Source organism: Myotis nattereri, assembly GCF_964212035.1.
Source record: "Myotis nattereri genome assembly, chromosome: 6".
Taxonomy (NCBI): Eukaryota; Metazoa; Chordata; class Mammalia; order Chiroptera; family Vespertilionidae; genus Myotis; species Myotis nattereri.
The window spans coordinates 14,582,246-14,605,504 of record NC_138081.1 but is presented as its reverse complement, the minus strand read 5'-3'; the positions used below and the strand labels follow the sequence as shown (position 1 = coordinate 14,605,504).

The 23,259-nt window shown below is 49.1% G+C and overlaps 1 protein-coding gene across 1 annotated transcript in view; it reads left to right on the top strand.

Annotated features, from left to right (window-relative positions):
- Window positions 1–17,626, top strand: part of TRERF1 (transcriptional regulating factor 1) — a gene marked incomplete at its 5' end in the record, with an annotated part of 39,502 nt that extends 21,876 nt beyond the window's left edge. Inside the window, 4 exons of the mRNA XM_081093818.1 lie at window positions 1,009–1,122; window positions 7,583–7,786; window positions 10,538–10,749; window positions 13,948–17,626. Of these exons, the coding sequence (XP_080949944.1) occupies window positions 1,009–1,122; window positions 7,583–7,786; window positions 10,538–10,749; window positions 13,948–14,272 (855 nt within the window). The 3' untranslated portion in view covers window positions 14,273–17,626. The remainder of the gene's footprint in view (window positions 1–1,008; window positions 1,123–7,582; window positions 7,787–10,537; window positions 10,750–13,947) is intronic.
- Window positions 17,627–23,259: the final 5,633 nt, after the last annotated feature.

Here is a 23,259-nt window from a genome sequence, read left to right as displayed (position 1 = left end):
CCTCCGCTCCCCCCGCCCCTCCCCCGGCGATTCTAGTGTAGAAATTCAAGGTATCAGGTGGATGTGAAGGGGCAGCTTTGAGGAGACGAGACTCCTGGTGGTGTCCTCATCTTACCGTGCGGTGGCCCTGTTCCCGCCCCAAGGGCACCGCCAGCTTTTACCTGCCTCCAGAAAACCCACATTATCCAACCGCACTCAGAGCTTAGAGGTACATGTACTAAGGAAAGGACTTTTTTCTCTTTAAAACACATTTACCTTTCCCCCTTTGGGGCGAGCAGAGCAAGGCTTGTTTCCTGCGAAAACAGCTTTTGTCATTACAGTTTTGCCTTACGTTCCTGTTCCATGACTAAGGAACATTCTTCATAGATGGGTTTTGAAGGTCAGCAAGTCAGACACCCAGACACATTCCAGCACGTTTAATGCAAAAGCACGCTGCTTCATGGGTTACAAAAGGGAATGAGCTCTCAGAGGCCTGACAGGAAAAAGTCCCCAGGCTACACTGTAAAAAAATCAAATTGCAAAACATGCATGTGCTACCTTCTGCGAGGAAAATGTGCTTCTGTGCTTGTTGGTAATATGCTTAAAAATGTTTAACTTATGCATCCTATTGGGATAAATAGACCTGGGGCTTCTGATTCACAATTAAAATAAGTTATTCATGTATATTTTGACCGATCTATCGTGTTTCTAGCAGAATTTTTTTCTGGGAAATTAGAGAAGGGGAGATGTGTGCCCTCCTCCCTCAAGCCAGTAGTTTCTGGAGTTGGGCCCCTCGTCGTAGTGACAATAATAGTAAAGGAATTCTGGAATGCTGTCCAAGAAATCAGTAAGAGGGGCGATAGCTGTGTTGCCGGGGCGGGGAGTGAGCTGGCTGGCTGGAGAGCAGGCGTGAGGAGATTTCTCTCTGGATACACCTTCTGTTCCACCGCATAAGCCTGCTGCCTGTTACCAAATGACGTGTTCGCCAGAGCTTGCTGCTCGGAGCTGACCCTGCCCCGGCCCCCGCAGGTGAAGTCTAAGACGGTGGCTCAGTGCGTGGAGTACTACTACACGTGGAAGAAAATCATGCGCTTGGGTCGGAAGCACCGCACACGCCTCGCGGAGCTCGCGGATGACTGCATGGTGAGTGAAGCCGCCGAGACACTGCTTACGCTGGCCCTGCTCCCACCCCGCACCCAGGTTAGTCAGCGGCTGCCGTCTGGTTCGGCTTTGCTGCCCAGGTGGCCTCAGGGAGGGGTGACGAGCCCGCTCCCTGGCGGGACGCAGGCTCTGACTTTCTGGTGTGGAGGCCGAGGGAAGGCAGCTTGGGTTCGGCCTGTGGCTGTCAGGAGCCAGAGAGTTAAGCCAGATTGGCCCCAGCCTCGGGTGGGTGGTTTTTTTATAAGCAGGTGCCCTGACCCTCCCTGGCACACCCCTTCCTCGTCCTTCCCCATCGTGGACGGTGCTGGCCAGAGAACGTGAGGTGCCTCCCAAAGATGAAGGTGCCTCAGCTTGGCCGTGGCTTCCCTGAAGCACAGCAGGAAGGAGCGTGACCTCCAGATGGGGCTGGGGACGCTGGGTTATTGAGGAACTGCTGAGCAGGGAGTGCTCCTTGCAGCCCTCTCATCGCCATGTGCCCCTGGTATCATGTGGCTTTGGTCGTTACTGCCCTGTTCACCCTTGGGGGGGCGCTCCTCTCTGTGTCCATGGCCAGGGGAAATCCCACCTGCTGTGGAAAGCAGCCCCTACCATGTATGTATGTACAAGGTACATGTCTACAACACATTACCAAACCCCAGCCTCTGTCGTCATCAGGGAACATGGCTAGAATTCATGAATGGGGTGAACATTTGTCATCATACTTTCATTCCCCATGGTGTCCCAGTGTGAGTGTTAGCACATATGTGGGGGGTGAGGAGGGTTCTTGAAAAGACACGTTTTTGTGTGTGTGTTTTTAATCTCTATTGTTGCAAGTATTACAGAGGTCCCCTTTGTTTTTTTCCCATTGACCCCCTGCACCCCGCACCCGCCCTTCCCAGGCTTTGGCCACACTGTTGTCTGTGTCCGTGGGCCATGCGTATAGGCATGTAAGTTCTCCGGTTAACTTCTCCCGGCCACCCACCCACCCCCGCCTTCCTTCTGAGATTCCTCAGTCGGTTCTTAAAAAGACACGTGCTGTGTACCAGGCATTGTGCTAGGCGCTCACAGACATGGGCTTGTGTAATCCTCATTCCAATTCCATGAGGTCGAAGACTGACTGAGGCACAGAGTAGCTTCGCTGTGGTCAGTGGCTGGCGAGTGTGTTGTCTGAGCCTGATTCCCTCATGTAATACTTAAGGCAAATGCAAATTCTGTTAAAGAAATGTTAAAAACAGGTGGACCCACTCAGAAGCCCACGTTCCTAAGTATGGGACCTAGCTCTGATATTTGCACACATATGTAAATTTATATCTGGACTCAAATATCAGACGAAATAGACATCTGTGGAGTGGCATGGGGTTTCCATTCTTTTGATTAAAGTGGACAGTGTTCTGTAGAGAGGTTTTCCTGCACCAGGGCTTTTGTCTGACTGGTTGAAGTAGTGATGTGTTGTAGCAGGATAGCCTTTTGCTCATCTGTGGCCTAATGTTTGAAAAAGCAATGTGATGCGTGGGTTTGGATTAGGGCAGGGCTGTCCCCCTGGGTCTGTCACGGTGCCCCATGCCAGAGCGGACTGTGGCCTTGAACCACTTGCCTGCCTCTACCCCTCGGCTGCAGGCACTGGAGACATTAAAAAATAAAAAGAGCAGCCTGGCCTCGTCTGCTTCAAGCCACCCAAGACCAGCTGAGCTCCCACAGCGTAAGCTGCAATCTGTATGGCGCAGGGGGTGACTCCGGGTGTTAATGGCCTCTGCCCCTCCCTCCCCCCAGGGGAGCACACGTTCTAGCTGGGAAGATGTGGCACACACAAGAGTGTTTAAAGGCAACATGCAGTGAGAACAGAGTTCTTAGACATGGCCTTAGGCAGTCTCTTTCTCATCCAGCTACACCGTTCCACCGCCAGAGGCTGAGGCCCAGGGACCCAGAGACAGGGAGAGGCTTGCCCAGGTCACACGAGCATTGCTTTGCAAATGGGTCGAATAGACAGTAAACAAGGAAGCACAGAGAATCCTGCCCTTGGAGACCCAGGACCCGGCTTCTAGGCTGTAAAATGGAGCAAACAGCTTAGACGATCTGGAGTCCGGGGCTGGAGTGTCCGGGGCTGTCAGAGCCATGGTTTGGAAGAGGCCAAACCAGAGGGTGGGGTTTCCTTAGGCAGAGTGGTGTCTCGGGCTTGGGTGTTATCAAGTGCCTAGGATCGTGTCTGGCACCACAGAGGCACTCAACAAATACTTGCTGAATGAATGAATGAATGAATGAATGAATGAACGTTTTTCTGAGGTGCATAGTAATAATCCCTCTAAGAACTCCCTGGAGGGAGACAGGTGAGCAGTGATCCTGAGCAGAGGGTGCTGCTGAGGAAAAGGTTACCATCAAGGCAGAGGTACCACCCTGGCCAGCAGGGCTGTGAAGAGGGTAGAAAAGCCAGGCCAGCCTATAGCTTCAGGAGCTCTGAGAGGTTGAGCTGGTGCCCGAGGGCCACACCTTCTTGGGCTTAATCACCAGGAGCCAGTATTAAGCTGGATCAGGAGCATCCATGCCCTCATGGCCTCTGAGCGTAGGGAGCATAGACAGGTATGTGCAGAGATGACTCGGCCCACAAAAACAAGAAAACCGTGATCTAAGGCCGGTGTGGTAGCTCTCAGCTCCCTCTGGGGCACTGTGAGGGCTCCGCCTCCTGAGGACAGTTTACAGATGAAAAGTCAGGACCGTGCAAGGACTGGGGAGGGTGCAGAAGGTGCTGTCCTAGGGCAGGGTCCTGCTCTTTGTCCTCCAAGCCTGCCTGGACACCGGGGGTAGCTCTGCTGATCACGTGTCCTCAGTGTGTTACTAAAGGGACAGATGGCCATTTTCCCACCTTGGAACATGCTCGGGTAGCTTAGGGACGTGTGTGGGGAGAGGGGAGAGCAGGAGAGTTTGTGAGGAACAGCAGCTCTTTAGGGAACCAGCAGGGTAGTCTGCCTTCTGGCCTGAAGCCATCTCAGGCCCTTGTCCCCTCGCAGGCAGAAGGGGCCAAGGTGGTCTCTGTTAAGGACATGGGAGCAGAGTGTGCTGACTTCCCCTTCCTGTGCCCTGTCCATTCTCACGATTCCACTCCGGGCAAATCTGTGGGTCTGGCTGTGGCCAAAAGGTAACACAATTGAGGAAACTGACACAGTTAACTGATTTTGGACGACAGCGGTCAAGGCTCCCAGGACAAAGCTCATCGTGGTCTATGCACCTTAGGTACCTCCATCATGGCCACCGACCAGGGAACGCCTGCTTCCCTTTGGCATGGAAAGGCAGCTGGTCCCAGTGGCTCGGAGAGGCTTAGGGTTTCTGTGTTTGAGCTGAAAACCTAAGCCTCCGTGTACAAGTGGGCAAACGCACGCCGGTGGACATTTGCAGCGGGGCCGAGGGGAGAAGAAGGGGGAGGTTTGGGAATCAGATAGCCCAGGTTTTAAGTCTCAGTTCAACTTCTTTACCAGCCCTGTGACCTTGGGCAAATTGGTTTTCTGGCTAATTTCCTCATTTGTTTGAAAATTTGGCCTAGCCGGTTGGCTCCATTGGATTAGTGTCAGCCTGTGGACTGAAGGGTCCCGGGATTCCAGTCAAGGGCACGTGCCCAGGTTGCGGGCTCAATCCCCAGTAGGGGGCGTGCAGGAGGCAGCAGATCAATGATTCTCTCATCAACGTTTCTATCTCTCCCTTCCTCTCTCTGAAATCAATATAAAAATAAATAAGTGATAGATAGATAGATAAAAGAAAAATTTGTACATAGCTGTTGTGAGAACTAGCAATATGTGTGGATCCTGACTCAGCAGTCATTCAGTATATTGTCACCACCATCATCCTTAGTGACTGTAACACTCAGATCTGTGTCTTGGAGTAAATATGGGTTGTTGAACATTTGTATTTTCACTTATAAATCTGGAATATTAAATGTTTCGTTTCACAGTACATCATAAAGTAACCAACTTGTTGATAAGAAGTTCTACATGTCAGGATTTTTGTCTTCCTATATTTGTATCTCTTAGTCACTTTGGTGAGCCATTTGGCTTAATGATAAATCATTCTGTGAGCAATCTATCTAAATTCCTAAGACATTATAATCACAGGACGGTATAATTGAATCTGTAATTTTGTGGCTATCTGGAATGTTTCTTCTCAGAGTTCTGGGGTTTTTTTTGTTTGTTTGTTTTTACTATTTTATTGATTTTTAGAGAGGAAGAGAGAAGGAGAAAAAGAGAGAAACATCAGTATGAGAGCCATCGGTTGCCTCCTGCATATGCCCTGCCAGGGGTCAAGCCCAAAACCCAGGCATGTGCCCTGACTGGGATCAAACTGGCAACCTCTCAGTGCATGGGAAAATGCCCAACCAGCTGAGCCACACTGGCCAGGCCTCTATGAGTTCTTAAGCCAAAAATATGGCACTGTGAGAAAATTCTAATTATAGTAAGTACCATGAAATAATGCCATTGTCATTTAAAATTATTACATAATTTATTTTAAAAGCCAAGCTATAGGCCTTGGGCTGCTTAATAAATTGGTATTTGAGACCACAAAGTTCCAGTTCTATAAAGGAATGGAGTGAACCCTTGCAGTTTGACATAGAGTGGTTTTAGGTGAAAGTCTTAGGGACTGGAAGATGGAGGATTCATACGGAAATGAGGCCATTTAAATGAAATCAACCTGTATGTTTGTACGTTAGTACGAAACCTACAGCTTCTATCATAAATCACTGTAAATGTATTAGTCCTACATCTGTATTCACTGAAGCCTTTCAACAAATGTAATTATTACTAATTAATCCTAATTAACTCACTGGAAACTGGGACTGGTTCTTAAATACACCCTGTTAAATATGCGTATGTGGTATTAAATACAGACACTGCTGACCCAGGGAGGGGAGTGCCACATGCCCCATTATGTGCTGGCATTGTCTTTCTCCCAAGCCCAGCCCACACCGGAGAGGGGAAGCTGTGGTTTCAGGACCCAGGGTACCACTGCTCTCAGAAATCTTTATTCTTCTTGGGAATTCTTGCTTCTGGGTTCTAAGAATCGTAGGCTCACTCCGGTTACGTTGATGCCGGGGGAAACCAAGCTGGAGCCCACAGGCTTTAAGCAATGGTGTGCAAAGAGGCGTGACAGTGTCAAACCTATGGTGATGGGAGGAGGTTTGACTTTGGGTGGTAAACACACAACGATGCATCATAGAATTGTACACTTGAAACCAATATAATTTTATTAACCAATGTCAACCCAATACATTTAATTCAAAAAAAATAAAAATATAAAAAGAGAGAGGGAGACAGGAGGCGGGCAGAGACGAATGCACCATTGGTTGGGCATGCCTTTCTTTTCCTCGTAAATTGTGGAGACTGTTTACAGACTATTCAGTGATATGGCCATGTGAAAGCACTTTGTAAACTGTAAAGTGCTATAAAACAGAAGCTGAAATGAGGCTGATGTAACGTAGGACTCCCTTTTTCTGGTCCCCAGTCCTTACTGGGCCTGGAGGAGCCAGCATCTGTCACCCCTCCCACCGCCCGAATGAAGATGGAGAGCAGAATGAGGTCGTTAGTTAAACAAGAGGCAGAATGAGGGCCTCCTAGATGCCTGCCCTCCATCCCAACCCGCCCCGGGTGCCTACTCCAAGCTGCTCTGTTAACTCGCGATCTTGTTAACCTTGAGGAAGGCGTGGGCCTTCTGCTTAATTCCGCAGCTGGTTGCTATTCTGAAGTGGAGGGGACACGGTTGCGGAGCGGATAGCCATTCATAAAAAATACCGGCCTTTCCTTTTTCTTAGAATGCCTCTGGAAGGCATTTCTACAAGCTCATGATCGGAGACCAGGATGAGAAAAACACACGATACATAAAAGGGAATATCCCCTTGCGTGTTCTCTCCTTTTTGCAGTCATTGTGGTTCACTCTGATTCTCTTTCCTGACAAGATCAGAGCAGGAGCACATTGGGACACCCTGGGTCACGTGCTTTCCCAGGTCAAATCAACATCTTGGGCACCTTGCGTGGCAGTGGGTTACGAGGCCTGTAGCACAAACCCCATAGGTCTTGAGCCTCTCTCCGTGGGGTCCCACAGTGTTGCTATTGCTTGGAAACCCTCCACACGGCTCTGGGGACACAGAGGGCAGACAGACCCAAGTGGGCAGCCTTGCCTGGGGTTTAGTCTCGAACCAGGGGGAGAAACTCTACCTACAGAAATCTCTCCTCCCTGCCTTCAAATATTTTATATAACTAAGGAGGGACCCAGGGTGGGCAGGACTTCCCTGACTCAGAATTCCCAGCGTCCAGTGAGACAGTCCTTCCCACCTCCAGCCCAGGGTTCGATCAGCGTCCCTCATGCAGGGAGAAGCCGGGGAAGCCCCGCACCCAGCCCCTCCACCCTCTCCTGGCCTGTGGGTTCTGTTCACTAAAAATGCCATTTGGGGACTTTCCCCTTTTTGCTTTTATTGCCTTAACACTAGACAAGTGAAGAAGAAGAAGAACTGGAGGAGGAGGAGGAGGACCAGGAAGAAGATAGGAAATCCACAAGAGAAGAGGAGAGTGAAGTGCCCAAGTCCCCGGAGCCGCAGCCAGGCCCCGTCCTGGCTCCCGCGGAAGGGCCGCCCCTGCAGGCCCTCGGCCAGCCCGCGGGCTCCTTCATCTGTGAAATGCCCAGCTGTGGGGCTGTAAGTGTCTGTGTGTCCTCCCGGGACCGAGGGCCAGGCGTATGGCTGGGCCTGGCTTTGAGACGATGCATTTTGGAAAGGATGCACTTTCTGCCGTAGACGTTGGGCAGAAAGAGTCCCATGTTGCCATGGCTTTCTGTCCTTTATCCCGTTGACTCACTCAGCCTGCAGCTATTTCTGGAGTGGGCGCCCTGTGTCAGGCCCTGGGCTACATGCTCAGAGGACACGAAGTAGGTCCCTGCCCCCAGGAAGCGTGAGGTTCTGAACTCATCAGTGAGCCTTGGCCTCCAGAGCTTACTTCTCCACGTCCTGGTGCCTCCTCACTGCTCTGGGCGTGTCATTCCGGGTCATGCCCTGTCGCATTTAATTGCACTGGGAATGCCCACAGAGAATTATCCTTATGCAGCATAATTGCAAAGACTCAGCTAAAGTTTATCTTTGTATTCTTTGGGGGAGACGAAGCAGATTTACTAAGCAAAATTAATCATGTAAATAAATAGACTGAAAGGGAGTCTGTGTAATTACTTAACCTTAAGCACATTAGAAGCATCATTTAGCTAAAATAAAACCAGTTCACCATTTGATCACTCCGAGAGCTAGAGGAGGCCTTACAGAACGTGGACCGGCCTGGCCGAAGGCTCCCTGTGTACTTCAAAGGATATTTCTTAAGAGTTGTTTCCTTTGGATGGTCCCCCACTGGTCTGAATTATCGAGCTTTTCCCAAATCAGGTTTCTTAAAGCCAGGCACACCTGGACAGGCAAGTTCTAGAGGCATCACTCGAAAAAGGAGACTGTTGCTTCTTTCACAAGAAGCCCCGTCTCCCTCGGTTAGCGCCTGTCCTTGCTTGTCCGTTACGGGGAACAGAGTACTGAGTGCTGCTTAGTGAGTCTGGGCAGTCACTGAAGTGAAGAAAGCAACAGTCTTTAAAACATGTCGATCCTAACGCAGAAATTCACTTGATTTATATTTAAGAAAAAATGAAAATGAAAAAAAAAAAAGTACACACACATATTTTACATTTGTTTTGAAGAGAACATAAGAAATTGCTGGCTTTTTTTTTTTTTATATGTTTGTATGGAGCTCTTCCATTCAGGGATGATGAAGATGTGACTTCATCACATCTTCACAGTATTTCTGTGTAGATTTGTTTAGAAATTGGATGCTTCCTCAATTCACAGTTTTGCTGTAAATTCTTTACCAAGGGGGGCGTCATCTTTTACGCTTCCCAATCGAAGGGCTCAGCCAGGTGGATGATGCCTTTTAACACATTTCGTACCGCTCAGGAGTTTTCTCGTGTTTCGCGCGCCATCTGTTAGGGACCGCTCACGAGTGTTCTCGTTTTTCACGCCCATGGAAAAAGGAGCGAATCTAGATACTTACGTAAATTTTGTTTGGTCCCTCTTCATAGAGGAAAATGTTTTACGCAGTACCATACGTTAAAAAAGTACTAGGAACTTTAATTGTTTAATTGTTTTTGTAAATAAAAATGTTATAATTATTGAAAAACAACACCTAAAGTGCATTATGATGATTTAAATAACGTGCAGTTTGCCCAAAAACGTGCGGTCCCTGGCCTATGTCTTAGAGATTTCTATGCGGTACGCAATGTGTTAATAACTTTTAAAAATCACAGGGGAAAAAAGTGGTAGTTTTAATCCTTGCCCCGAACCATGGCAGTTTGGGTTGCTAAATCAGCAATAGATCTTTTTTCCCTGTAAGGCCACAAACAGAGCTCGTGAATCTAGCAGGGCACAACCTCCACAGCTGGGCAGGCCTGGGGCATCCCACTAGCTGGTGTCGGGCTCTTGGAATTTCGGGGGTGTGGCTTCCATCCCTTCACCGCAGTGGTTCTCAACTGGCTGTGAGAACCCCTGAGCGTTTGGCAATGTCCAAAGAGGGTGTCACAGCGGAGGAGGTGCTGCTGGCAGCCCACAAGCAGCCCCCACAGCAGTAACCCAGCCCACGTGTCGGTGGTGCTGAGCTCGGGAAAGCCTGCTTTATGGCAAGCTTCATGAAACTGCCCGGTCCTTCCCCTGTTCATCATCCTGTAGTGAAACGGGGGGGTCTGAAACATTGCTTCCGTCATGGGCTGCTGATTGGGGTTTGGACTTCGCGCACAGACTCAGAGCAGCCGGACAGTGTCTTTCCCATGTGCTCCTTTGGGTCCCAGGGCTTCCTGGGAGGAGCTGAGCAAACGGGCTCATTTCTGGGGCGCTGGCTCTGTTTCCACCAGGGCACCTCTGCTTGTCATTTTGAGCTTTTGAGGAAGACCTGATTTGTTTTTGTCCTTTCGAAGTGAAGAAAGAAAGGAAAGGGGAAAAGAAAAGAAAAAGATAGTTACTGGTGTAAAAAAAGTTTGAAAGCTGGCCCAACCCCCGCATTATACAGATGGGGGGAAAATAAGGGGGAGGGGGAGGTGACGGGGCGGGGGGGGGGGGGGGGCCAGCGGGGTGTGGCCCCATAGCGCCCCCGGTGGACAGGCGCTGCGTCTGGCTCCCAACTCCCGACTACAGCCTGCAGCTTGGTCCCCCGCACTGCCACCTCGCCTCCCGTCTTCCCGTTAGCACAGCGGTGGGGCTTGGGGCAGCCTAGCATTTGAGGGTGGTGTGTGCCCGAGTTTGCTGTGTCAAGTCCCCGTGCCCTGTCGTTAGACGCTGTTACAGGAATCTCACGTTTTACCATCGAGTCACTAACAACCCTAATTTCCTTTTCAGGACTGTAGATGTCATGTCACTCCCTTTCTTCCCCAGGTGTTCAGCTCCCGACAGGCACTGAACGGCCACGCCCGCATCCACGGTGGCACCAACCAGGTGACCAAAGCTCGGGGCGCTGTCCCCTCTGGGAAGCAGAAGCCGGGCAGTGCCCAGAGCGGGTACTGCTCGGTGAAGAGCTCGCCCTCTCATAGCACCACCAGCGGCGAGACCGACCCCACCACCGTCTTCCCCTGCAAGGAGTGCGGCAAGTAGGTGGAACTGGACGGGGGGGGGGGGGGGGGGGGGGGGGGGGGGCTGGATCTAAGTGTGCGATGGGTAATGCGCTCTGTGGGGGCCGGGCCAGGAAGGCCCGAGGTCTCTTCAGTTAGAAAAATAACCTGGGCTCTGAGTTCTCCCTGATGCCACCCAGGGGGTCTGCATGGGGCCTCAGGGGTGTGCCCTTTGTCTCTGACTCGGGATTTGGTCATTCTGGGGTCAGCCTAATGAGGGTGGATGTCTTCAGAGAGCAAACCTCTAATGACAACATTTTACTCTTTTTCAAAAATGTGGGAAGAGTAAAATTTTCCAACTTCTGCCCGTCGCTCCCAAACCATATTCACTGGCATTGCTCTCTTTGCTTCCCTGTGAAGTTTGAGAATGGCTCTAAGACACCTACTCAGGAACTCTCTGTAGCAGAGATGGCTTGCCTTCCCCTGCTGTCATTCCTGTGCCCAGGCAGACATCACCAATCAATTGCTGCACTTTTGCTACCACTGTAAGACAAGACTTCAAACACTTTTCATCATAATGCTTCAAGCGGGCCCAATCAATTGATCAGAGTTGACTCGTGAGAGCACCTATTTAGCATCCCTGCCCTTTTAAGTATAATTTAAAAGAATAGCGAAGAGGGGGAAACTGACAGTGGGTAGTAATAGTAACAGCTAGCATTTACTGAGCACTTATTTTGCTGTATACTTCATGTGCATGAGCTCACTGAATCCTCACCCAGCAACTCCAAGTTTTTATACTCGTTTTACAAATTTGGGTTGGAAGTTAGGTGAAATGACTTGCCCCACGTCACACCACCCTTAAGAGCCGAGCTGGGATTTGAACCCGGGTGTGTTCAAATGCAGAGCCCGACTCCTGACCCTGCTCCGTCCTGCTGGCTTGCACTGTTCATTTATTTACTTTAGAGAGAAAATATCATTGGTGGTAAGATGCACACGGTTCCCTCCCACAGCAGCCAGTACAGAATTCCAGTTCACTCCCCAGTGAGCCGCCCAACTGGCAGGGGTCAGGTGAGACGTTATGAGTGACATCCTTTAGGACCCTCGCCGAGTTTGTCTTCCCATATTCTCCAGTGCCTCACACGTGAAGAGTGATAGGACCGGGGGAGATGGCCACCAGGCAGCTGCTGGAACTCTACCAGGAAAACACCCCTAGCTGGATGAACAAGGCCAACTTTACGATACACGTTCTCGTGGGATATTTCGGGGAACTTCCTAGTAGCTGCCCCTTACCAGGCACTCACCCCCTGCCTGGCACTCCTTTCAAGGATGTCTGCACGTGTTGGTTAATTCAACCTCAAGGGAGCCTTGTGAAGTAGGTCCTTTTAGTAGCTTCTTTTTTATAAGCAGAGACACAGGGCACAGGGGCTAAGCGGTTTGTCACGGTGCATAGCTGAGTGGAGATCGACAGCAGGCAGGCTGGCCCGACCCAGGTTCTTAGCCCCTGAGGACACCTGACACCTCAGCGGCCCCCACCAAAGTGAGCTGGAGCCAGCGGCGCTCTCCCTCTGAGAAGCGCAAAGGTGGGGCAGGCGGTTTAGGCGCCAGTCCCCTCCTCTCTGCTCTGAGGTCCTTCGGAGCCAGCGTGTGCTGTCATCTTCATGTCACGGAGAACAAGTGCCCCTGCAATGATCATTAGGGTTATTGGCTTGAAATAATGAACCTCCTCGGCTGACTCCTCACCTCCCACCTGCTTGCTTTGGGGCGGGGGGGTGGGGGTGTCGGGGTCTCGCCAGTTTCCTCTGAGAGGAGACGGCGCTTCTGCTCCTCTGCTCCCGCAGGGTGGAGACAAAGGGCATTTTAACAAAAATCCGTGTTTTGAGCTTTCCGGGGACATCTGCCTCATCTTGTCTTTATGTTGCTTGGAACCCTTTCCTACCTTCACTCCAGTAAAGATTTATATGGAAAATAGAAGTAGTTTCTGTGGTTTTCCCAACTGGGAATAACATTAGGCAGATGGTTGCAGAATGTCTTTTAGCTGCTGAAATTCAGTTTTCCGTGTGTCAGTTGTGATTCATCAACTCTGACTCTGGTCTTAGGAATCAGCTTTGATTTTTTTGTGTTTGTACTTCCCTCCTTTAGGAGCTCAGCAGTGAGTGTAGAGCATTTGCGCTGTCCCCGCTCCATAAGTAGGCAGTCTCACCTCCAGGCACGCTTTCTGAAAAAGATCCCAATAGGGCACATTAACATGAAGGCCAAACGTGGCTGTATTGCAGTAAAACTTTCTTTACAAAACCGGCAGGGACTGGCCGCACTGGGCCCGCTGACCTTAGTCTGAAGCGCTCTTATCCCAGGGTTTCTCACCCTCAGCACTGACATGTGGGTCTGATCGTTTCTTGTTTGTGGGAGTGGTCTGATCGTTTCTTGTTTGTGGGAGTGGGACTGCCCTCGGCACAGAAGGATGCTTAGCATCATCCCTGGCCTCTACCCACTGGAGGCCAGGAGTAACTCCTGCCATAGTTGTGACCATCAGAAATGTCTCCAGACATTACCAGATGTTCCCTGGGGAGCAAGGTCACCCCCAGCTGAGAACCACTGTTTCATTCTTAAGGAAACAGTAGAAAACAATGATAATTGGCCAACAAGAAGGGGTCTCAGGTGAAAAAGACGGGTGGCTGCAGCTCAGAAGTCAGGTACAATAAGGACAGAGGGGCCATGGGCTTTGGCCACACAGTTACTGGTGACCTTGAGAAGAGCACTCGGGCTGGAGTGGAGGGGACAACAGTCCAGTTGGTGCAGATCCTGGAGAATTCTGACTGAGGAAGAACAGGGCCGGAGGCGGGGGGGCTGGGGGGGGGGGGCATGGGTTGTTTCTGATGGGAACCACCGGAGCTCAGTGGCATGACTTGGAGACTCTCGGGTTGGTTGAAAAGGCTTGATTAGTGATGGACAGAGAGAGGGCCTGTGTTCCAGACCACAGATGGACAGGAAGGCCTTTGAAGGTTTTCCCTCGGTTGCCACAGGAAGGAGGCCTGACACACTGTAATGTGTCTCTGTCCCCACCCCCTTTCCTCGCCATGCTTTGAGAAGACAGAGGAGAGGTGACAGGTCCCAAGAGGAGGAAGTCCTAGGAGCACAGGAGCCGAGGACCCTGTCAAAGCCAGCTCAGACAGAGGTCCCCCACGCGCCCCCGTGCTCAGACCTCCCAAGTCTCACACGCTGCTTTTTCTTCCCGTTTAGAGTCTTCTTCAAGATCAAAAGCCGAAACGCACACATGAAAACGCACAGGCAGCAGGAGGAACAGCAGAGGCAAAAGGCTCAGAAGGCGGCTTTTGCGGCGGAAATGGCAGCCACGATCGAGAGGACTACGGGGCCGGTGGGGGCGCCGCGGCTGCTGCCCCTGGACCAGCTGAGTCTGCTCAAACCCATCAAGGACGTGGACATCCTCGACGACGACGTTGTCCAGCAGCTGGGAGGCGTCATGGAAGAGGCCGAGGCCGTGGACACCGATCTCCTCTTGGATGATCAAGACCCCGTTTTGCTTCAGGGGGACACGGAACTGTAGAGGCCTGCTTGTCACTCAGAGACGGCGAAGCTCGCGGCCTCCTCCGTCTTCACGCATCAGGAAGCCTGGACTGCCTGCTTGTTCTGTAACCATTTTAAACTACCTGTTTAAAAAATGGTCGTTTTATTCAGGTTTAGAAGAAAAAAAATCCAGTTTCTTTTCCTTTTATTTAAATTTGTTTTCTTGTGGGAGGTTGGGGGGAATAAATAATTGGCACAACTCTCTGTAAGAGGTGTTTCGTCTGGGCTGCATTCCCGTGAACTCACTCCCGGCAGGGGGTGAGCCTGACATTGATGTTCTTTTGCTTTCAGATGTCAACCCTCCCGACTGCCTTTTGTCCCAAAGCTTGCGGTGCGTGTGCGTGTGCGTGTGTCCGTGTGAAGCAGGCTGCCCTCCTCTTGCTGGGGACTTGGGCCGTCCTTTCCCACCGAGAGTTATTTTGGTTCTGCTCTGACCTCACTCTGTAGCGCCGTGAACTTGGCGTCTTCGCCGGGAGACTGTGCTCGCGGGTAGCTTTCCAGAGAGCTGAGGAAGCCCTCGTGCCACGCTTGCCTCTGCACACAGGTCCTTTGAAGAGTTGGCCAATGGGAGAATAAGTTTGCTCGCTGCCTTGCCTGTCACCTGGCCTGTTCCTAGGAACTGATTACTGCACGGTTTCAGGCTCGCGCTCCCCCGAGGGGAGTCACTGACGACCTGGTCCATGGAGCAGTGTGGCGGCCTCTTCCGTGCTCACCGTGGGTGGGCAGAGCTGTGTTTCAGCGAGCGTGCACTCGAGGTCCATCTGGAAGAAAATAACCCCAACTATTTAGTTGCCGGGGCTGTTTGTAGGGAGGGTGGTTGAGAGGCACACATTGAAGTCCCCGGAAGGCCAAGAAGTGTTCTTTTGCCCCAAAACTAGATGGGAAGAGCCCGTTCTGTTTTGCAACACTGCTAGTGGCCAGTGGAGTTCTGAGACGACTCTGTGCCAGTCCGAAGCGCTGTGAAACCTCACTCACTTGGGACTTTGCTGTAATTCATCTGTGCTGGACCGAAGTTTATCTTGATGCTAACCATGAAGAAAAGGGTTTTCTAAGAAATTTGATAGCAAATTCAAGGGATGTAGCCCTCAAGGCCAACAAAAATGGTTTCACATACCACTTTAGCTACAATGTGTGCATTCAGACAATGAATGTATTCGTTAGTCATTTACCAAAGCACTTCTACAATCTTCCAAGCCACATAACTCTGCCTCCTCCTGTCCCTGTCATCAGGGTTTCTGTTTGTACTTGAAGGTAATAAACGTGTAATCCTTCAAAAATGCCATGTAGCTCAGGCTTTGAGCTGAGTCAGACGGACCTGTCCCACTGTGAGGGCGAATGAGCAGCGCGCCTTCAGACGGGACAGGGCCCGGCACAGAGAGGACCGCTCTGGTGGGGAGGGCCCCCTGGAATGTGTGACTCCCGCCCCAGGGAGGCTAGTTCCCCAGCTCCTGTGGGCGTGGCCATCATGCCGGGCCCTCTGCTGGCACGTTAATAGCTTAACATTAGAGGCAGTATCAGCGGAAGCGTGAGGATAAGTTTGTCTCTGCAGAAGCATTTAGCACATACTCATGGCCCTCGGCGGCCCCACCCAGGCAGTGTTCTCTGAATCTCAGGAAAGCCAAGGGCAGAAGATAAATACAAAGGTTCTTTTCATTTCAATCGTTCTGTTTTCTGAAAAGAGATCTTGGAAGTTTCTTTTTCTTTAGGGGAAAACGAGGTGTTTTATTTGCTGCCGTTTCAGACAGGTCATTCTCGTATGTTCTGAGCCCAGACCCGCCTGGGCACTGCATCACCTTCACGGCAGAGTTGTCTCAGAACCATCCCAGGGCGACACTGGCCGATGGCCCCCGTCCCAGTGACCACTCCCCTCTGCTTGCGGATGTCTGAGAGTGATTCTGGAAAGGTTCTGCTATTGGGATGTATGAGAGCTTATCTAACAAAGGAGCCAACACCCAGAAAAATGTTTATAAAGCGAACGTATTCGTTATGTTTGGCGACTTGCCCAGCCGTTCCAGTTTTAAACATGAAAAATAAACTTGAGTTGCCAAGGCAAAAAATATAATGCACAATATAACTTTGATTTTCCATGCAGTATAGTGTAAGCATTTTTTGACTTGAAATAACCAAAGAACTCCTCCTTAATGAGACAGTTCAAATTCCTGAATTAGTATTTTTGGACAATATCAACTTAAAAAGAATTGACTTCATAGTAGAACATTGTGCTTTTTCTTTTTTTTTTTCCTGAAACGATTCTGCGTGCATGTATGTGTTGTGTTTTAGCTTCCTCCCAGCCTTCCCCACCCCAGAGAACTTCTCTTCCTGAAGGTCAAAGTCTTCAACATGGTTACTGTTTACTATCAGATGGTTTTTCATTAGTGAATTTAGATCTCTTTGAGAAAGCTTGTATATAAAAAGTTAACAGATATATTTTATGGAAAAACCCATCTTATTTTCAAATATATTTAACTGCTGTTATATTTTATTAGAGGAAGGTTGTAAATATTTTCTAGGAGTTCTATTGTAAAGAAAAGTATTTTTGAAAAAAATTAATGTAATAAAAACGAAAACATTTTTAAATAGTGGTTGTGATTGCTTCCTGTTCTGGCTTTGTTATGTTCTATTCTCAGCAGATGACTTGCATGCCTTCCCATTTCAGGATGTAATTTATTCAGGTTTGCACTATAAGTTGACATCATAATATCTAGTGTGCTTAACTGTATTTTCCCCCGGAATGCAGGTCCCTTGGTCCATATCAAGAGCACTATGTATAGCATATTCATAATTTTTCTTTTGTAATGTGTGTATTTTTAATAAGGATTTTATGTAACATTTTGGCAAAAAGAGGACAGTATTTTCTAGTGATTTTATAATACATTTTGCTAAAAATGTTTCTTCCTAGGTCAGTTTTTGTTAAAAGGCGAACCAAAAGTCTTATTTTACCAGGGGTTTAAAAAAAAAAAAAAGTTTGAAGCTTGAAAGCAAAGTTATATTTAAACATCACATGTAACAAAAAAATAAAGATGTTTTATAGACTTGTCCTAAAAAGGTGCATTCCTTTAAAACAAAAGCATCTGGGCATTCCATGCTGGTTTCCCCCCAAGCGATAGCATTTTCTTTAAATTATCACAATATTTATTTTCAGAAAGAGAGCCAGGAGAACGCCACTGCACAGGTTCCGGCCAGGAGCCGCAGAAACGTGTGGCAGCTCCACGCGAGAGGCATTCTTCAGCTAGCGATGTAAGCCGATAGCCACTGTCTTATTTATTTGTGAAAACCTGACTCGATATATTGCATCAGCTGCTCTGAAAATAAAATGTTACCTTTCTGAGTTTCATTTGGCTTAAACACTCCTTATTTCTAGCCACGGAAATGACTTCTCAGTGCCGGATAGATGCGGATTTGCCTGTTATTTGGCTTCTCTAGACCCGTCTGCTGGTCAGATTTAATGTTCACTAAAGTGCCCGCCCCCACCTGGGCGGCTGGGACAGAGAATTCTGTACTCAAGCAGTGGATGAGTTGGTGGTCTCTAACCATTAGAGGCTTCGTAGTCACACAGGTATCTCACAGTTTGCAGGCATTGCTAATCTGAACTTCCAGATTCTAAAGAGTGTGTTTACTTTTTAATGGTCAACAATAAACTTCAAGAGAAATCTGAAATTCTGGATTCTATACAGAATTTGCTTCAAGTGGGGCACACCTGTGAAGACCTTGATCTTCTAGGTCAGTGGTCGGCAAACTGCGGCTCTTTGGCCCCTTGAGTGTGGCTCTTCCACAAAACACCAACTTCTGCGCATGGGCCACGAAGTTTCAATCGCACTGTACATGCGCGCCCGCACGTGTTATTTGTGGAAGAGCCACACTCAAGGGGCCAAAGAGCCGCATGTGGCCCGTGAGCCGCAGTTTGCCGACCACTGTTCTAGGTTCTCTTGTTGTTTTACTTTTATTTTGGCTATCAGTGTTAAGCTGCTATTCCTCTAGAACAGTGGTTCTCAATCCTCCTAATGCCGCGACCCTTTAATACAGTTCCTCATGTTGTGGTGACCCCCAATTTCATTGTTACAAATTGAACATAATTAAAGCATAGTGATCAATCACAAAAACAATATGTCATTTAAATGTGTTTTCCGATGGTCTTAGGCGACCCCTGTGAAAGGGTCGTTCGACCCCCAAAGGGGTCGCGACCCACAGGTTGAGAACCGCTTCTCTAGAAGCATTGCATTAGCCCGTATTGTACATTTAAGTTCTGCTTCCAAGGGCTCAGGTGTCCAATCCGAAGCCCTCTCCTACTGTTACAGTCATCTCTTCAGTCCCCGGGAGCCCCACGTACCAGGCACCATTCCACACTGTATTAGCCCCGGGGGAGCTGAGTGTATGAAAATGACTGTGACATCATTCCTTCCTGCCAAGGAATTCAATACTTAGAAAGAGAACACAGGGCCCTGGGAACTGATCCAATTCCACCGCTGGGAAAAGCAAAGGCCATGCTTTATTAATATTGTGAACTGCCTCACCATTACCCACATATGCACAGCAATTTCGAATAGGTGCTCAGCAACGATCTGTTCAACTAATTATCGCTAATGTTTCAGGTGTGTGTGCGTGTGTGTAAACAAAACCTCTTCTGAAGTTACCTAAAGTCAGTTCTGAATTTCCACAGACGCAGCCACAGCCAGCTGGCTACAGTTCGCTCTAGGAATGCGGATGAGTTTTAATGTTGACACAAGCAAGACAATTAGGAAGGCATGTTGAGAAATTGAATAATCTATTCATTCCTAAGTGAACCGCAGTGATCTTTGGATCACAGATATTCCTGTATAAAAGCCCAAGGGCTGATTATGTCCTTTAAATAAGAGAGATAATCTTTTGAAAAGAGCTGTTCTCCCCCCCCCCCCCCGATCCCAGGGACAGCATTCCCAGGGAAGTGTTTGCTTCTGCGTTGTGAAGGCAGGCAGCCCTACATGCTTGCTTTGCATTCCTACACATGGTTACATGCAACACTGATCTCCCCTTTGACTGTTTTGGGCCGTTACTTCCTCTGCTTGTGTAATTTTATTTTTGGCAGTATTACCATTTTTAAACACTTTATTGAGACGTGATTGACATAAAAAGTTATGCATATCTACTGGATATAGCTTGATGAGTTTGGAGATAAGTATTAACCATGAAACCATCACAACCAAGAGAAAAGGGCTGTCTTCTAAAACAGAACCACTGGCCCTGGCCCGTTTGGCTCAGTAGATAGAGCGTCAACCTGAGAATTGAAGAGTCCTGGGTTTGATTCCGGTCAAGAGCACATACCTCAGCTGTAGACTTGATCCCCAGCCCTGGCTGAGGGCATGTGCAGGAGGCACCCAAACGTGTCCCTCTCACATCGGTGTTTCTGTCTCTCCCACTCCCTTCCAATCTCTAAAATCAATGGAGCCGGGTGCCATTTTGTGGCTCAGCCCATCTGGCTTTCCAGATGACCATGATTCTTTACCGCCCTCCCCCCAAAAAACATCAATGGAAAAATATCCTAGGGTGAGGATTAACAAAAAAATTAAAAAATAAAATAGAACCACTGGTGCAATCAAAATATAACTTAGAAATATTTGATGCACATACTTTTATTTTTCCTGGATATAAAGCAAGGTGGACTTGCATCAACTCTCCAGAATTATTTGACCTACTCATCTGCATTAGGTTAGAGCAGGGGTCCTCAAACTACGGCCCACGGGCCACATGCGGCCCACCGAAAACATTTATCCGGCCCGCCGGGTGTTTTTGCCGCCGCTGCCTGTCCTGCTTAGCCGCCGACTCGTCCCGGGCCCGCAGTGCGCATGTGTGGAATGTCTGAGGGACAGTGAACTGACCCCCTGTTTAAAGAGTTTGAGGACCTCTGGGTTAGAGGTTTGGAAGGTGGTAGGGAAGAGACCTATAGTAGGCCAAGCTTCAGAACGCTGTCCTTGCCCACATCCCACACCACAGAGCCCTGTCCACAGCCCTGCTGTTGGCAAAACCAGGGTTTGCCCCTCACAGTGACTCCCACCTGCCCTGAGCTAGTTGGACCAGGGCTGGCACCTGAATCCAAGCTATTAGGTCCATAGGCCTGTGGTCGGCAAACTGCGGCTGGCAAGCCACATGCGGCTCTTTGGCCCCTTGAGTGTGGCTCCTCCTAAGCCTTAGGAGAACCCTAATTAAGTTAATAACAATGTACCTACCTATATAGTTTAAGTTTAAAAAGTTTGGCTCTCAAAAGAAATTTCGATCGTTGTACTGTGGATATTTGGCTCTGTTGACGAATGAGTTTGCCGACCACTGCCCTAGGCCACCAGGTGACATTTGGCAAGGCTTGGCCCAGAAGAACAAGGGGACCAAATCAAACTCCCACATTTGAGGGTATGAATGGAGAAACTTTATGAGTCAAAGGCAGCAGGCGGTGGCCACATCAAGGAAGAGTTCTGAGGGCACAGACACTATTTGTAAGCACAGAGAGCCCATCAATAAAGAGACCATGCTGGCCACAGGAATGGAGAGGGTACCCAGTCCTTGAGAATGCTTTGAGTCCCCATACCCAGTTGCAAGAGCAGTCCAGGCCACACATGTCTTTTAAAGTAAAAAATAAAAAATAGGCCTGGCTGGTTTTCTCAGCGGTTAGAGCATCAGCCCGCAGACTGAAGGGTCATGGATTTTATTCCTGGTCAAGGGCATGTACCTTGGTTACAGGTTCAACTCCTGGCCCGTTCAGGGCACGTGTGGGAGGCAACCAATCAATGTGTCTCATATCAACGTTTCTCTCTCTCCATTTCCATTGGCAGAGGTGTGGCGGAAATGCCCTGTGTGGTCCTATACCAGAGCGTGGAAACTCCACACTTTACCTATGCACACCTCTGCCTCCCTCCATTTCCTTTCACTCTCAAAAAAAAAAAATCAATGGAAATAATATCCTCAGATGAGGACTTAAAAATAAAATAAACACCTTTACTTGCAGGAGGGTGGGGAAGTGGGAATCCAATCCTCACACCCAAAGAGGCTTTAAATGGAACTGAGCTGATCACAGGGCCAGCACCAGCCCACTGCACGGGTGGAGAGGCATCGAACCGGGGTCTTGAGGAGGGTCACTGGTTCAGCTGTAACTAACTCACCAGACGATTTTGTGTGAGTCGCTTCATCTCTGAGCCTCAGTTTCCCCATTTCCTCTTCTGAGGATCAGACTAGGTAACATAGGTGAAAGTCATCTGCAAGCTGTAATGTCACCGTCATGTGGCAGCAGGACCACCCCCCAGCTGCGGGTGCTCGAAGGGCAGAGGCAGGCCGAGGAGCATCACACAAGTTGCAAATAGACTGGTGCAAACTTGAGAAGCAGAATTGGAGAGCTGCTGGAAGCCCCGCTGGCTGCGACAGCCCAGCCAACTTGGAATGGCACAGTTCAGAGTGGGAGCCTGAAAAAAGGCGCTGGGCAGCCTGTCAGGTGTGGCAGAGCCGAGCGCGGCAGAGGTGTGCACAGGTAAAGTGTGGAGTTTCCACGCTCTGGTATAAGACCGCACGGGGCATTTCCGCCACACCTCCACAAGGAATGAGTTCCAGTGAGTAGAGGCCGGTCTAAGGGGCAGGAAAACTGGGTTTTGGTCCTAAATCTTTCATCGGTTTGTGTGATACTGGGCAAATCACTCTACCTCTTCCTTGGTTCTCTAGCCTGCAAATTAGGGCAGGGAAGGAAAAACAAAGAACTTTACATTTGCACAATACTCTAAATGCTACACAATGTTCCCATAAACTTGATTTTTTAAAAATTTTAATCTTCTCAACAATCTTGTGAGGCAGGTGAGGTCAAAGCAACTTTATGGTACAAATGCCATCTATTTGCATTATTAGGTGCCAGGCATTGTACTAAACATCATACACCACTATCTCATTTAATCCTCATAGCAACTATTTGAAGTAGGAAACTATTATTGTCAACTCTAGTTGATATATGAGAAAATTGAGGCTCAGAGCAGGGAAGTAACTTGCCCAAGTCACTCAGCTAAATGGTAAACCTGGGTCCACATCCCAGATCTCCTAATTGTAAGCCCAGGGTTTTCCATTATACTAAATTAGAGGCCCGGTGCATGAATTCATGCACCAGTGGGGTCCCTCAGGCTGGCCTGAGGGATCTGGCTAAAACTAGCTCCCCAACATCCCAGATTGTGAGAGGGTGCAGGCCGGGCTGAGGGACCCCACTGATCAGCCAGACCCCACTGATCAGCCAGACCCCAGCAGCAAGCTAACCTACCTTTCAGAGCATCTATCCCCTGGTGGTCAGTGCACGTCACAGCGAGCAGTTGAGCGGCCTTAGCATATCATTAGCATATTATACTTTGACTGGCTGAACGGCAGACCAGTCGACCAGACACTTAGCATGTAAGGCTTTTATTATCTAGAACCGTGGTCGGCAAACTGCAGCTCCCAAGCCACATGCGGCTCTTTGGCCCCTTGAGTGTGGCTCTTCCTAAGCCTTAGGAGTACCCTAATTAAGTTAATAACAATGTACCTACCTATATAGTTTAAGTTTAAAAAATCTGGCTCTCAAAAGAAATTTCAATCGTTGTACTGTGGATATTTGGCTCTGTTGACGAATGAGTTTGCCGACCACTGGGCTAGGATGATATATGTGAAAGCACTTGAGGGAAGCAAAGCTTCGAGAATTGCACCAATGGAAGAAAATTTTTATTACAGCAAAACCCAGTTACAAGCCTTTTAGTTGGAGCTCAATTAGGGTAGGCGTTAATAACCAGACATTTTGCTTATAACACCTTTTGGCTGTGGTCCTGGGTGAAGGTCTGAAGCACGAGAGTAACCTAAGGCAATGACGACTTGGGAAGCTCCGTGGGGCGGTGGTGCACAGGAGGGCTGACGGACAAAAATGCCAATGGGTGGGGGGAGGAAGGCAGGGTTAACGACTTAACTACAAGGCTACGGAAATAGGAAAACAAATCAACCATTAAT